Raw genomic sequence first — 15,466 nt, forward strand, 5'->3', positions numbered from 1 at the left:
TTTTACCTAATTCTTGAGTTCAAAAAGCAGAAATTATGAATTATTTAGACTAATATTAAAGGAAGGACAATCACAGAAGGGTCAGCGTTCAGTCAGGATACTGTTTCAAAACATTTCAGTTTTTTTTTTCAAATGCTAAACAATTGAACAAAACACCCAAATTCAATGAAAGTAGAGATCCGATCTTTTGTTGTACTTGCGAAGCACGTTGTATGGAATCATCCGTGTTATTTTTTGGGCAATCAAAATTGGGTAGTTAAAAAGAAACCCATATTTCTGATATAGACATATAGACAACGGGTCAAATTTGACCCGAAGACAACACGAGGGTTAATAAAGAAGGACTCAGAACAGAATTAAACAGATCAAACAATGACACGTGATTTAAAAAAAAACAAACATTGATAGACAAACTGCATTGATAATTTTAAAAAACGCAGACTCAAGTTGAAGATCAGATTGAGTCATCCCTGGAGTAGTGTTTGCAAAGATTTAGATTTTCCTTTTTCTGTGTTTTGGTGAATTTAAAATGCCTAATTTAAATGCTGCCACGCCTAATGGTCACTGCTACTCAATCACAGGCAGTCTGGAGTCAAGATTTCAGTCTGGCCTGATAGAGCACTAATCCTGTTCAACCCAGAATGTAGCTCAAATGGCAATGTAGCAGTGTTTCAACCCTTAAAGGTCCCATGGCATGAAAATTTCACTTTATGAGGTTTTTTAACATTAATATGCATTCCCCCAGCCTGCCTATGGTCCCCCAGTGGCTAGAAATGGTGATAGGTGTAAACCGACCATTAAGGTCTATATAAAAGAGACTTCAGATACAGTATTAGGGGACCACTAAGGTCTATATAAAAGACTTCAGATACAGTATTAGGGGACCAATAAGGCCTATATAAAAGAGACTTCAGATACAGTATTAGGGGACCACTAAGGCCTATATAAAAGAGACTTCAGATACAGTATTAGGGGACCACTAAGGTCTATATAAAAGAGACTTCAGATACAGTATTAGGGGACCACTAAGGTCTATATAAAAGACTTCAAATACAGTATTAGGGGACCACTAAGGTCTATATAAAAGAGACTTCAGATACAGTATTAGGGGACCACTAAGGCCTATATAAAAGAGACTTCAGATACAGTATTAGGGGACCACTAAGGCCTATATAAAAGAGACTTCAGATACAGTGTTAGGGGACCACTAAGGCCTATATAAAAGAGACTTCAGATACAGTATTAGGGGACCACTAAGGTCTATATAAAAGAGACTTCAGATACAGTATTAGGGGACCACTAAGACCTATATAAAAGCACCCAAAGAACACCATGTCATGGGACCTTTAAGGACATATTGTGACTGAACAGAACTCACTCAGCACACAACAGTGACCTCGGGTGTGTTTTGGAGTTATTACGCTACAATAATAAACTAATGGTTAGTTGTGGTTAATTGGTAGCCTGGTCCTACCAGACTCTGGTCCATTATCCTGGTCCTACCAGACTCTGGTACATTTAATTTGTACAGAGAGTCTGGCCGCTCTCCATTGACAAGTAACTTCCTTGAAGGCGGGTACTTTGTTAAAGATTAAAACTATTGGATCTGCCCAGAGCCATGCTGGATCTGCCAAAACCAATCGCTAACGTTTGGTTGTGACGTCGGCTTAGCATCGCTAGCGTTAGCCTTAGCCAACTCCTTCACCACTAATGGAGCGAGCTGGAAAATCTAACTTTTCCCGAACCCCATGGGGAGGAGGGCCACCACATCATGGCCCCCAACACAACTCAGCAAAGAATGTTCTCGCTCGGGCTTTAACTTCTGGATATTCGGCAGCGTTGCCACAACAGACCAAATGGCTTCGCTCGCATCTTTCTCTGCCACCATTACGGAACTCCAACTCAAACTAGCGCGCGACCTCAACGTCCTAATCCACTCCCTCTGTTCGCTGATTGGACCGCCAAAGATTTGGCCAGAGAAAACCCAAGAATATACCGCAAACCCAGAAGACGTACTGAAGGAAAAGGAAAATTGAGTACGTAGAAGTACGTAGGAGGGCAGAGCCAGGCTAGTTGATTGGCACCTTGTGGTCCACACCTGGATATTTCAACTTATTCCACAATGTCTTGTGATATTTACAACTACAAGATGGGGAAAAATGAGCTTTGACATTTTATTGAATAACAAACTTTATACATTCCTGTCCACAATATTGCAAAAGCATATTTGCTATGATCAAACCAAAATTCTTACCAAAGGGAATCGACCCTCAACTGGTATAAATAATGATGCGTGGTAAGTGATAGGACTACTGAATACTGAACCAGCAGAGTAGAGCATGTAAAACTCTCAACTGTAAAATTAGCATTAAAACTGCTGACTTTAATAGTGTGGTACACATTAGGTGCACTCCAATACTGCAAATAATCAATGCAAAGATTATAAGCAAAGCATGTTAACATATTTTTGTATTATGACGTTTTTTTTGGACTACTTGCTTTAATGCATGTTGTTTTTATTTGTATGAAATATACTAAAATGTCCGGTCATAAAGAATTCTGACCTTATATAAAAGAAAGTGCTTTATATTGCTGCGTTCATCTGTTCAGGTGGAATAAAAGCCAGAATTTTCAAACTGATCTTAATGCAAAGTTGTGTAATTTTTGTCAATTTTCTTTTGAAATAAATACATTATTGTCAATCATATTGGTTTAATCATTCTTGATTGTGTTCTTTCCTGACCTTGATAAGGTCAGTTCATCTCTTATATCCCTTGTGGTATCTAGCAATGCAGATAGGTTTGGTTTTAGATTTCTGGATAATCTACAGAGCACACTGTGAATAGTTTTTAGTAGTTACTGTTGAATTTTCATTTTTCAGCGCTTCTTTGTGTTGGCTGTAGGCAGAAATTGCATAGACAATTCCTCAATCCCTGGACAAATAAAACCAAAACTATCTGCATGGCTTAATAACAAAAGTGGCAAATGAAATACCATGTTCTTTTGTAATTTAACTCAACCAACCCCCTAAAAATGGTATCCATGATACCCTGACCCTCGTACAAGTTGACCAATGAGCTGCACAGACCATTACACCATGTATTATTGATGCATGAGAGGTGCAATTTTGTCAAACGATGTATGTCTGACTGCATTGCAGAATCAGCTCAATGTACAGACGACGACAATACTTTTCATGTTAACTGGTATTAGTAGGCCTCTACCAGATACCACTACCGGGGTCCGTGTATCATTGGATAATACGTTATTCATTTCTAAATTAAAAATTAAAAACACCTATATTTTTTTTATTGAGATTTTAGCAGTTCAATTCCAATGAATAGCTTGAAATGGTACAACAGTAAGTGTTGGAGAACTTTTGGGAAGGGGCGAAAATACTGGTTAGCTGATTGGATAAACCATCTGTCTATCACCTATGTTGGTGATAGACGGGCCAAATCAACCAATCACATCAACGAAGCGTATGAAAATACAACCACAAGCCCCTGCTGCTGCAGGCAAAGCAAAGCTCGTTAGCTCTAGCTCGAATTTACGAATAAAAGGCACCCTTTCAGGTTCCCCGTCCATATTCCAAAAGAAGGATCCAAGAGAAAAAAGCATTAGCAAGCAGCTAATAGAATTAGGGCTACCGCTGGCTGAAAATACTGGTTAGCTGATTAGATAAACCATCTGTCTATCACCACCTAAACCCGCCTCAAAACCAACGCTGATTGGCCCGGTCGTTTGGCGAACGGCTCCAAATTTTCTCTATCTCAAGATGCCAGACTGATCTGCGAGTGGAAAACTGGAGCTCGCGAGATCAAGACAGTCTCACAAGGCTAGTGTTGAACTGCCTGAGGTTAAAAAAAAAAGTAAGGTTACCCAAAACTGAAAAATAATGTACATTTCAGAATTTTACAAAAAGGCCTTTTTCAGGGAACAAGAAATGGGTTAACAATGTAAAGCTATTCTGCAGCAATGGAGGTTGATCAAGCTTTGAAAGTTCCCACAGGTGTTCACACTTGTCTGGATTACTTACAACCCCCTCTGTTTGTATAAAAGTATTGTTGGAACACACTGTGGTACCGTACCCTCGTGAGCATTATTTCAACAGTATTGTACTGCAGAAAGTAGTGTGTTGCTATAAAAATGGCAGGAAAAAGGCAATTAACAATGGAAGAGAGACAGACCATCATAACACTTAAGAATGTTGGTCTTGGCCTACAAAGAAATTGCAAAGAAAGTAAAGGTAAGTAAAGTAAAGTAAGTAAAGTAAAATGTATTTGTATAGCACATTTCACATGATAAAAATCACAAAGTGCTTCACAACAAATGGATGGATACACAACATTTATACATTACAGTACATAATCAAAATCAAAATAAACAGAAATACAGTTAAGACACATAAATCCGGCCTAACCACCCTATGGTCTATTTAAACGCCTCTTTAAAAAGAAGAGTTTTCAACTGAGTTTTAAAATTTGTCACTGAATCCAAGCAGCGTACAGAAGGAGGCAATGCGTTCCACAGCCTAGGTGCCACAGCTTGAAACGAACGGTCCCCTCTAGTTTTAAAATGTGTACGGGGGGCAACAAAAAATCTGTGACCTGTTGATCTCAGACTACGTGAGGACGTACGCAGCTGTATCAGGTCAGAGATTTATGGGGGCGCCTGACCTTGTAGGGCTCTAAAAGTTAGAACCAAAATTTTGAAGTGTATTCTAGATTTCACTGGTAACCAATGAAGTGAAGCTAAAACCGGAGTGATGTGTGCCCTTTTACTAGTGTGGGTTAAGAGCCTAGCAGCAGAATTCTGGACAGTCAAAGATCTTTCTTATCAAGACAAATAAAAAGACTGTTACAATAGTCTAAACGGGATGGAATAAATGCATGAATGATCATCTCCAATTCGGCCTTTGATACCAAGGCTCTTATCTTAGAAATGTTCCTTAATTGAAAGAAACAGTTTTCAATAAGTTGCTTCGAGTGTTTCTCCAGAGATATGGCATCATCAAAAACAACACCTAAGCTCCTGAGACTCGGCTGAACAGACGAGCCTAAGGCACCAAGATGCTGTTTTATCTGAGAGATGCTCTGCTCAGGGGCAATGATTAGTGTTTCAGTCTTAGCTGAGTTCAGCAGTAAAAAGTTATCATTTAGCCACTGCTTAATCCCACTCAGACAGTTGAGTAAGGATGACAGTTTATATAACTCAGTAGGCTTAAAAGAGCAGTATAACTGAATGTCATCTGCATACAAGTGATAAGAAACATCCTTAAACTGGCTGATTATATATCCTAGAGGGAGTATATACAAAAGGAAAAGAATCGGTCCCAGGACAGAACCCTGAGGAACACCACTCGATAGACCTGCGGTATCTGACATGATCTGATTTATAAAAACACTAAAACTTCTACCGGTAAGGTAAGATGAAAACCATTTTAGGTGTCAGTGAGTACAGTATTCTTCACCATCAAAAGGCACTTAGAAACTGGGGGAAACTCTGACAGGAATAGGTCTGGCAGACCTAAAGCCACAACAGAATCAGAAGACAAGTTTCTGAGAGTCAACAGCTTGCGTGATAGGCGGCTCACAGGACAACAGCTTCAAGAACAGCTTAATAGTGGTCGTAATAAGCAAGTCTCAGTTTCAACTGTAAAGAGAAGACTTCGAACTGCATGTTTGATAGGTCGAGTTGCAGCAAGAAAGCCATTGCTAAGACGTCAGAATAAGAAAAAGAGGCTTGCCTGGGCCAAGAAACATCGTCAGTGGACTACTGAAGACTGGAAGAAGGTGTTATGGACTGATGAATCAAAATTTGAAATCTTCGGTTCATCACGCAGGATTTTTGTACGCCGTCGAGTAGGCGAAAGCATGGTTCCTCAGTGTGTGACATCAACTGTCAAACATGGAGGAGGTAACGTGATGGTCTAGGGCTGTTTTGCTGGATCCAGGGTCGGTGATTTGTGCAGAGTGAAAGGCACCCTGAACCAAAACGGCTACCACAGCATTTTGCAGCACCATGCAGTACCCTCTGGTATGTGCCTAGTTGGTCAGGGGTTCATCCTACAGTAAGATAATGACCCAAAACATAAGTCCAAGCTATGTCAGAACTACCTTAGCAAAAAAGAACAAGATGGTAAGCTTAAAAACATGGAGTGGCCAGCACAGTCACCAGACTTAAACCCCATTGAGCTGGTTTGGGATGAACTGGACAGAAAAGTGAAAGCAAAGCAACCTACAAGTGGTACACATTCATGGGAACTTCTGCAACAGAGTTGGGAAGAACTTTCTGAAGAATATTTGATTTCCTTTGTAGAAAGAATGCCACGAGTGTGTTCAGCTGTTATATCTGCCAAAGGGGGCTACTTTGATGAGTCAAAAATTTAGAATACATTTTGGTTTATAAATTGATTCCATGATTTCTTTTTTAACTTAAATTGTTCATTTGTTCTATTCTTTCATTTCAGAGTACAATAAGACATTTAACTGCATGAATTTCAATAAAAACCTGGAAAAATTGGGGTTATAAAACTTTTGACCGGTAGTGTATATATATATATATATACATATATATATATATATATATATATATTTCTGATTATCTGAAAAAACGTTTCTGGTGTCACAATCAAAAAACGAAAAATCAATCAAAAACTAAACAGAGCTCCAATCTATAATGTTGATGAACATCTGTCCAGCTGTACTTGTTTGTCATTATAGTCTTTCCAAAATGTACACTACTGGTCAAAAGTTTGGGGTCACTAAGAAATTTCCATTCCACTTCATCATAGACAGAATACCAGCTGAGATCAGTTGCATTGTTTTTTTTAACCAAGGCAGCAGTTTTCCGATTACATTATGTGCTTACATAATTGCAAAAGGGTTCTCCAATGTTTTCTCAGTTAGCCTTTTAAAATGACATCAGATTAGTAAGCAGAAGGTGCAGGTGCCTTTGGAACATTGGATGAATGGTTGCTGATAATGGGAAAAAATGATATCAGATTAGTAAACAGAAGGTGCAGGTGCCCTTGGAACATTGGATGAATTGTTGCTGATAATGGGCAATGTAGATATTGCATTAAAGATAAGCCACTTCTTTCTACAACAGCCGAGAACCCTTTTGCAATTATGTAAGTAGTGTATTTGTGTCAAATAAAAGTGACTAAGTCAAATATAAAACTTCAAGATTAGGCTTATATGAACAAAAATATGTGTGTATAATAAGAAATAGGAAAACGTATGGTGATGCAGCCATCACCCAAAATTAAAAAAACAACACATAAATACAAATTTTTGAAATTTAAAAATGTTTAAAGGAAATCAGTTATTGAAGCAGGCCAGATACCTTTTATATATATATAAATGCCAGAGACGGTTAGTTAAAGGATCTTTGAGCAGGAGCACTGATCAAATACATAACGACGTGGGAGGTACGCCATGCATCCATATACGCAAATGACGTTTCTGTTTAACGTGATGACGTCGTGTTGTAGGCTCAGCTATGATGGCAGCCGTGGGTTGACATCGATACATTACTGAATATAAACTATTTAAAAGTTAGCGGAAAACCCCTGACATAATAACTTAGAACAAATTAACAGTTTTCTGATAGCACACACTTAAACACACCCGCCCGGTTTGGGGAACGGTAAGTTCACGACGCTACAGTGAGCTTTTGCAGTATCAAAGTGGCGCTGAGTGTGTGTGTGTGTGCGCAGCTAGTTACTCGTCTCTTTCATGTTTTTACACACAGACACACACACACACACACACACACACACACACTCTCTCTCATGTCTGTCGAGCTAGCCGTGACCCTGAGAAGTATGTTGAACCTGTACACAGCCTCCCACCTGAGAGCCTCCACTGTCCTGCTCATGTTAGCTTAGTCTGTAGCCTGCTAACTGCTACAGGTAACCTAGCTAGCCCAAAGTGCGGCTGAAAACGCCTGCGACGAGCTAATGTTAACAGCACCAGTCAAACAAGTCCTGCACATCTCGAATCAATTGTTAACATGTATGTTTGCGTCTGTATAACCTGTTCATTGAGCAGTAAACGTTAAGTATCCCAGCTGAAAGGAGGCACAAACGGCTCTGCGTTTGAACTAGCTTCCCCAATCTTTAGTCTCCCATTGCCAGAACCTATCTCCACATCGCTGAGATATCTGATTTGATCCCCAGAGCAGGTTGTATCTCCTGCAGTTAATATTATGTCGTTATGCACTTGTTAGCCAAATGGTTTGACAGCATTTATTGTGTGTATCTGTGTTGTATGTCTTTATCCTGCCACCTTCTATCATTTCGTCTGTCACAGGTCAGCATGTTGGGGTAGGTCTATGAACCAACTGTCTTTCCTTGCATCCTTCTCTTTACATGAAGAGGCACTATGCCCGCAGCTACTGTGGATCACAGCCAAAAAATATGTGAGGTTTGGGCCAACAACCTGGAGGAGGAGCTGAAGAGGATCCGACATGTCATCCGAAAATACAACTACATTGCTATGGTGAGGGGTGCTCATCACAGAGGGCAAAAAGCTGTCAGACACAGCCAGATTTCCATTCTGCATAATGACTTGTCTGTCTTCTTACAGGACACAGAGTTTCCAGGTGTAGTAGCCAGACCAATTGGAGAGTTCAGAAGCAACGCTGACTATCAGTACCAGTTACTGCGCTGCAATGTGGATTTGCTCAAGATAATCCAGCTGGGCCTTACGTTTATGAATGAACAAGGGGAATACCCTCTGGGAACATCAACATGGCAGTTCAATTTTAAGTTTAACCTCACGTAAGATGACTTTTGTGCTTCTCCCACTCTTTTCACTTATATATGAGTCAAATGCACCAGTGGCATGCACATGATTCTTTGGGAAGAGTATTTCAGCTTGCCTACAGCACACAGATGAGACATTAGACTAAGTTAACACATTTCTTTCCAAAACAAATTACAAAGTTTGTGGTCTGTCACCATTCATATTTTCAGTTTAGATGTTGTTTAAGGGCAGAATTTAGAACTCTTTCAAATGCATACACTGACAGAGCATAACACCGCAGACAGCTTTTAAAAATGCAAACTGATTTTATGATTATGACGCTCAATTACTGTTCTTATACCTACTTGGTTGTCTTTTGTGATTGTAACAATAACAGTGTGACGTGTCTTTGTCGTCAGAGAAGACATGTACGCACAGGACTCCATTGAGCTCTTGACCACTTCAGGGATTCAGTTCAAGAAGCACGAGGACGAAGGCATCGAGACACTGTACTTTGCAGAGCTGCTGATGACGTCGGGAGTGGTGCTCTGCGATGGCGTCAAGTGGCTGTCTTTTCACAGGTATTCTGCTTTTGCAATTGGTAGCTTTTGTGTGCAGTCAGGTGTATAGTACAGACAGCTGCATAGCAACGAGTATCATATCTGTCGTGCCCACTGTGTTTACAGTAATCACAGATTGTCTGTCCCAGGTACAACATCTCTTACTGTCACTATTTGATTGTCAGTTAATAATCAAGCATTTATTGGACAGTTTGCACTTATCAGGAATACATTGTGTTAATTGTGGTATCATTTGACTGCGTTTGCTCACCACCATATATCCAAACAATTCATTTTATCAGTGTGTTATGTGTTTAATAACATATTATTTCTTAATGTATGGTCTTTTTTGTCATGTCTGCACACAGACATCCCCCTGTGTTTAAATGTTTACTAATGAAATGTGATGTGGCCTTTCAGAAAGCATCATGAAAAGTGTTTGTGGATTTTTGTTTTGTTCGTTTATGTTTTTTTGTGTCTCGTTTCCTTAGCGAGAGGTAAGATGTTACGCAGAACTGTGATCGTTTTGCGACTCACGTTACATTTTTTAATTTGCTATTAAATTTGCTGATCAAGTGTAATGAACACTTGTGCTGTTATATTGGTCTCTCTAGTGACTAGCAACTCTCTCTTTTTGTACCAGTATTTTCTACAATCTGCTGCTTAACATCTTCATTTCATACTCAGTTTCCCACTGTGTCTCCATGGCAAACTGAGGCTAAAGATAACCAGGCTTTGGAAAATAAACAAAGCTTAGGTTTGAAACACCACTGTCAGCTCTTTCAGGTATTTAGAACACACCTTTACCAACAGGCTTTCATGTCATGTTCTTTTTATTTATATTATTTGTTGTCATATTTAGTTTATTCTGTTTTTATCATCGTATTTCTTTAATTCATCCTAATTTTCATTGATTTATTGTGAATTAACTGTTAATCTTATCGGTAGGGCTGTCTATCGATTAAAATATTTAATCTCACATTTATTATCTGTAAAAAATGTACATTAAAGGGATATTTGTCAAGTATTTAATGTTCTTATCAACATGGGAATGGGGAATGGCTGTTCATTCAAATCTATGTAGGCCTCTATTTATTATTGGAAATCAATTAGCACCGCAAAACAATGACAAATATTGTCAAGAAACCTGTGTAGCTGTGTTTCTGTTATCCGGTAATTACTGTTCCCGTGCTCCGGTGCTCCAGGTTAGCCATGGTTAGCGATGCCAGTTTATACGCTGTTTTTCTGCATACAAACAGCGCAACAACATTGTCCACAGATAGAATATGGACAGTGCTGCTTGTACGACTGATTTAGTGAGGCACAAAATAACACAGAAGTGCTTATAACTGCACGTTACTACGGAGCATCCATGTTGGGTTTTTAGCTCGGGGTACTCGGTGGTTCCCCAAGTCCAGTGTCAGTCCAGTGCTCTTCAGTCCGTACTAGTCATCATAGTGGAGCCTGTGTTAATAGGTTAAAAAAATGTGTGGCTTTCAAACGAATTTGCGCAAACACAGTAATAATGTGTTACCTTTGACAGCCCTACTTATTGGATAAGTGGTCTGCTGTGAATGTGTTTTGGTTCCTATTAGTCACTGATTAGTAGGATACGTGTTGCAAAATCAAAGCCCCAATTCACAAGACCTTTTTAGGATAATGCAGTGTCTTTTTTTGTAGTTATTTGCATTTGCAAGTACAGGCATAAGAACAAGAAAGCCAGTCTGCCTGTCTTTCATTTATCATTGTGTCATATGTGGCAGATTGGACGTGACAGAATCTCTTACAGCCTCCTGCTGTGTGTGCTCTTTCTAAAACCTAGTTAAAAGGTGTGCATGTGTCTGTGTATATGTGTTTTGTAGTGGCTATGACTTTGGATACCTGGTCAAGATTCTGTCCAACGCTAACCTGCCTGAGGAGGAGGTGGACTTCTTTGAGATTCTTCGCTTGTACTTTCCAGTCATTTACGATGTCAAGTACCTCATGAAGAGTTGTAAAAACCTGAAGGTACCTAAATAAATATTTCAGCAGGCAGCACAGAGCATCTCCTGTATTATTAAGTCAAAGCTTCACACCTTGATGTCTGTTGTGTGGCCCTCATGTGTTACCTTGACTAGAAGCGTGCGCCTTGAGTGACTGCCAGTGATTTGTTTTCAGGGCGGGCTGCAGGAAGTCGCTGAGCAACTGGAGCTGGAGAGGATCGGACCGCAGCATCAGGCCGGCTCGGACTCTTTACTCACAGGCATGGCTTTCTTCAAGATGAGAGAGGTAGGATCCTCAAGTCAGACACGGGGCCTTAAAAAGTCTTTGATTCGCTGAAGAATTGTGTTCTAGGTTTTAAATCATTTCAAACTGGTCTACATTTTCTCAATGAAATGCTCCTGCCAGGCTTTACAATGTAGTTTTTTCCCCCCATGGTGTTGGTTTTCTTTCTTTCCCTACTCCAAATATAATTTGCTGAATTACGAATACAAATGAGAACAACATGCATCTTATATTGCAGCCAAGCACAATAACGCACGAGTCTCTTTGGGAACAGATTTTATTCTTTAGCTATTGGGAAGTGCAAGTTTAGCCGTGTTTCCGGACTCTGATATTGACTTTATTTTTTATTTTTATGTCATGATATAGGTCTTAAATTTAATTTATAATGGTCTTAAAAAGGTCTTAACGTGCTCATATTATGCTTTTTGGCTTTTCCCCTTTATTGTTATATTTCTTTTTTGTGCACGTTATAGGTTTACAAAGTGAAAAAGCCCAAAGTCCCCCCCAAAGGGACTTACCATCTCCAACAGAAAACACTGTTCACCAACTGCTCCAAACAGCTCTATTGTAGTCCAGCCTTTACTTCAGAGACAAACGTGGTCACTTTGGCACACCCTCATACTCTGCTTCTGACTGGCTAGTAGTCCTTACCTAGCTACTGAGCATGTGCAACTCCCAACAAAGATTTAAAAGAAGTGTGATGTCTCACTCTGTAGCTAAAACAGAGAGCTCAACACACAGGGTGAAAAGAGGAGCTGCAGCAATGTGCAGTACAACAAAAAGATGGTGTTTTCTGAAAATTAAACCACATGAACATATTCTGATATAACCTCTAAATGCAATTATGAACCTGAAAATTACCATAATATGAGCACTTTAAAAAGTTAAATTTGACTTGGTGAAACCTGCAGAAACTCTGGTCAGAGAGAAGAGTTCTGTGGAGTGAGTGGGGGGGGACTCAAACCTCACAAAGCCAGCCCAAAGTATTACTTATAGGGATAGTTCAGATTTTTTGAACTGGGGTTGTATGATGTACTTCTCCATAGTCCGTGTATTACCTACAGTAGATGGCGGCCCCCAGTTTGGAGAAGCAGGCAGAAGTCCAGACACGGAAACTAAGCAATGTACTGTGGACGTGGGCAGCAGCTACTGTAAACGTATTTTAGCCACTTAAAAAAAAAAAGTCTAAAAGTGTACACTATATGTAGAACATTTGTACTGCTTTACCTGGCCATCAAACACCTCTGTTTAAGTTTTCGCTGGGGGGGAACTAGAGCCGATGTCTATGCTCTCGTCTTAGCCGCCAGAATCCTTTGACAAAAACTGTAATTTTACCTCGCAGAACACAGGAGTTGCTGGTCTACCGCTGCCTCGATCGGTTAGTTTGTTAGTATTGTTAGTACCTAACCCTTTAAACTAAACTAAAAAACTAACTTTCTTATGACATTAAATGATGAAAATGAATTGGTGCATTCAATATGAGAAAAGGAGGCGAGCGTCCCTCGTGCTTACGGTCTTAAAGGCTTCAACAGCACAAACAAATCTTCATCCATCAGTGACGCAGCCTGGGAGAGAACAAAAAAATGTTCTTCTTCCTTGCTATCTTAACATTTTTAACTCTGCGCTCTCTGTCTGTCTTTCTTCCTCACACACCAGGTGCCAAATATAACATGAGCATGCTGCTTTTTCAATAAATGGGCTCGACATATGTCCCTTATGTCTGAATGACGATATGCTATCCCCTAACAGAGAGACGAAGCCAACAATGTTACATTTTCTTGAATAAGGGGCATCCTCAGTGGACACAGACCAGAATTTGCAGATGTATACTTTGCAATGCTGATGAAGATAAAAAAATTAAAAAAAGAGCTTATCTTATATTCTCTATCTTAATTGCTGTGCAGCAGTTTTACCACCACAAGCTGGGAAGAAACACCCCAGTGCCTGTATATCACATGATGATGCTAGCATAAGCATACACTACATTTATGACTGGTTCCAGAGGATAAGACTTTAAATAAATGCATTTAATAATATGATTTTAATTGTCTGTTCTCAGTCTCCTGTGTTTTGTTTGTCTTATCTTTCCCACAGATGTTCTTTGAGGATCATATTGATGATGCAAAGTACTGTGGTCACCTGTACGGGCTCGGCTCCGGCTCTGCCTACGTCCAGAACGGAACAGGGAACGCTTACGAAGAAGAGGCGAACAAGCAGCAGTCGTGACATCCCTCTGAAAGCTCGCCCACATGCACAATCAGTGCGGCGCTGAAGCCGAGCTTTCGCCAAACGGATGATGTTGATAACGGAAGAACACAAAAACATACGCACATCATTTAGCAAGCTGCTTTTCATAGGCTCTGCTCACTTTAGACAACTGAATAAGATGGTCAAAAAGAAATAATAATCACAGCTGTCCTCACACATGCCCATGCTGGCTGCTCGTGTGTGTGTGTGTGCGTGTGAGTGTGCGTGCGTGCGTGGTCGGTCTTTTAGCACTACAAAGCAGTGTAGACGTTTTGGTTTGGATCAGTTGAATTTAACATGCTTGAAAAGATGGGATTTTAGTTTTCCTAAAATGTTCTGTAGACATGTTTTGCACTTTAAAGCTCTAACCTGATTTTATATGGAAAGCTGAAGAAGAAAAAAAAAAAAGGTTTCCGGTGTCTTCTCTCCTCTTTGTTGCCTTCTCTACGTTCCTTTTACATTGTGATTATATAAACCTTTACTATCACAACAACTGCTCTCACCACGCTCAGCCTTAATACTAGCTGCATTCTTATATCTTTTATTTCAACTTTTATTTCTTGTGCTGGTTCTCTGATGTTGAGCTCCAGTCAACACTCAAAGACACCACATGTCAGTATGCTCGTCCTCTGTCATTGGATCTCCTGTATGATAATGAGAAAGGGAGCCGTCAGTCAGTGTGTTTACATGCACATGACTGTTTCATTGAAGTTTTTTTTATTTATTTATTTATATATATATATATATATATATATATATATATATATATATATATATATACACACACACACACACACACAGTTAATGTTTATAATGACCTGAATAAGATCTAATAATCCCACTTTAAAACAAACTGGTGTATTCTGCTTGTTCAGTATGAAGATGGTATATGAGGTGAACACATTTTACTCCTTACTATTAGTTTTCCTGTCTGGATTCGTGATAATGATTTACAGTATGCACTAGATGCATACAAATGCTTTTTGTTGGAGGAATATGGATTCTTTGTGCATGTAAACACGCTCATCGACATTAGCACATAAGAACTCCGATGCATTACCTCTCCACATGGTCTTGCAATTATTTCAACCAAATTCACCAGACCTTAAAAAAAAAAAAAAGTATAAAAACACTCGCCTGCTGTAAGACATGCTGAGGTTACCCTGAACTATGTTAAGTGTAACATTTTTGTAGAGTTTTAGTGTTGTAATAGACAAAACTTTTACTCAATGGAAAAACGTTGACTTTTAACGTGCACCTTTTTGTTCCCTGTGGAGTTTATTCCACTTGTAGTTCTGGCCCTTTTGAATGACGTTTTTATTTGTATTGCTTTCTAGTTCATTCATGCTGCGTAGAAGAGCCGCATGTACTAAAATGTTTGAATAAATGCTGTGTTCTAGTTGTATCCTGAACTTCCATAGGTGTGTGTTGAAGTGTAGGTTCAAGACTTAATAACCTTCCTGAGTGTCAAAGACTGATAACTGAAACACTTCTTTCTTTCTGCAGCACATCTTTCACTGTAACGGAGTAAAAGAAGAATATGCAATATACAAGAGGATTGTTTTTAGATCATTTTGTAAATAAAGGCTTGAAACTTTTCTACCATAATATGCTCTTGTCCATTACGTCCCTTTAAGTGGC

At 39.4% G+C, this 15,466-nt stretch overlaps 1 protein-coding gene across 4 annotated transcripts; it reads left to right on the plus strand.

The window, feature by feature from the left end:
* The first annotated feature begins 7,472 nt into the window (after positions 1–7,472).
* On the plus strand, positions 7,473–15,430 carry cnot7 (CCR4-NOT transcription complex, subunit 7). Of its 4 annotated transcripts, XM_039812826.1 has the most exons (7): positions 7,473–7,653; positions 8,319–8,507; positions 8,595–8,788; positions 9,173–9,334; positions 11,176–11,320; positions 11,471–11,581; positions 13,673–15,430. In XM_039812826.1, the coding sequence occupies exons 2-7, from the start codon at positions 8,391–8,393 to the stop codon at positions 13,802–13,804; spliced, it is 861 nt and encodes a 286-aa protein (XP_039668760.1). In that variant the 5' UTR covers positions 7,473–7,653; positions 8,319–8,390; the 3' UTR covers positions 13,805–15,430. The 4 variants fall into 4 exon arrangements, with proteins under 4 accessions (XP_039668760.1, XP_039668758.1, XP_039668759.1 ...); XM_039812824.1 differs by having other exon boundaries at positions 8,319–8,788; XM_039812825.1 differs by having other exon boundaries at positions 8,384–8,788.
* The last annotated feature ends 36 nt before the right edge of the window (positions 15,431–15,466 follow it).

Source organism: Perca fluviatilis, chromosome 10 (genome assembly GCF_010015445.1).
Source record: "Perca fluviatilis chromosome 10, GENO_Pfluv_1.0, whole genome shotgun sequence".
NCBI lineage: Eukaryota > Metazoa > Chordata > Actinopteri > Perciformes > Percidae > Perca > Perca fluviatilis.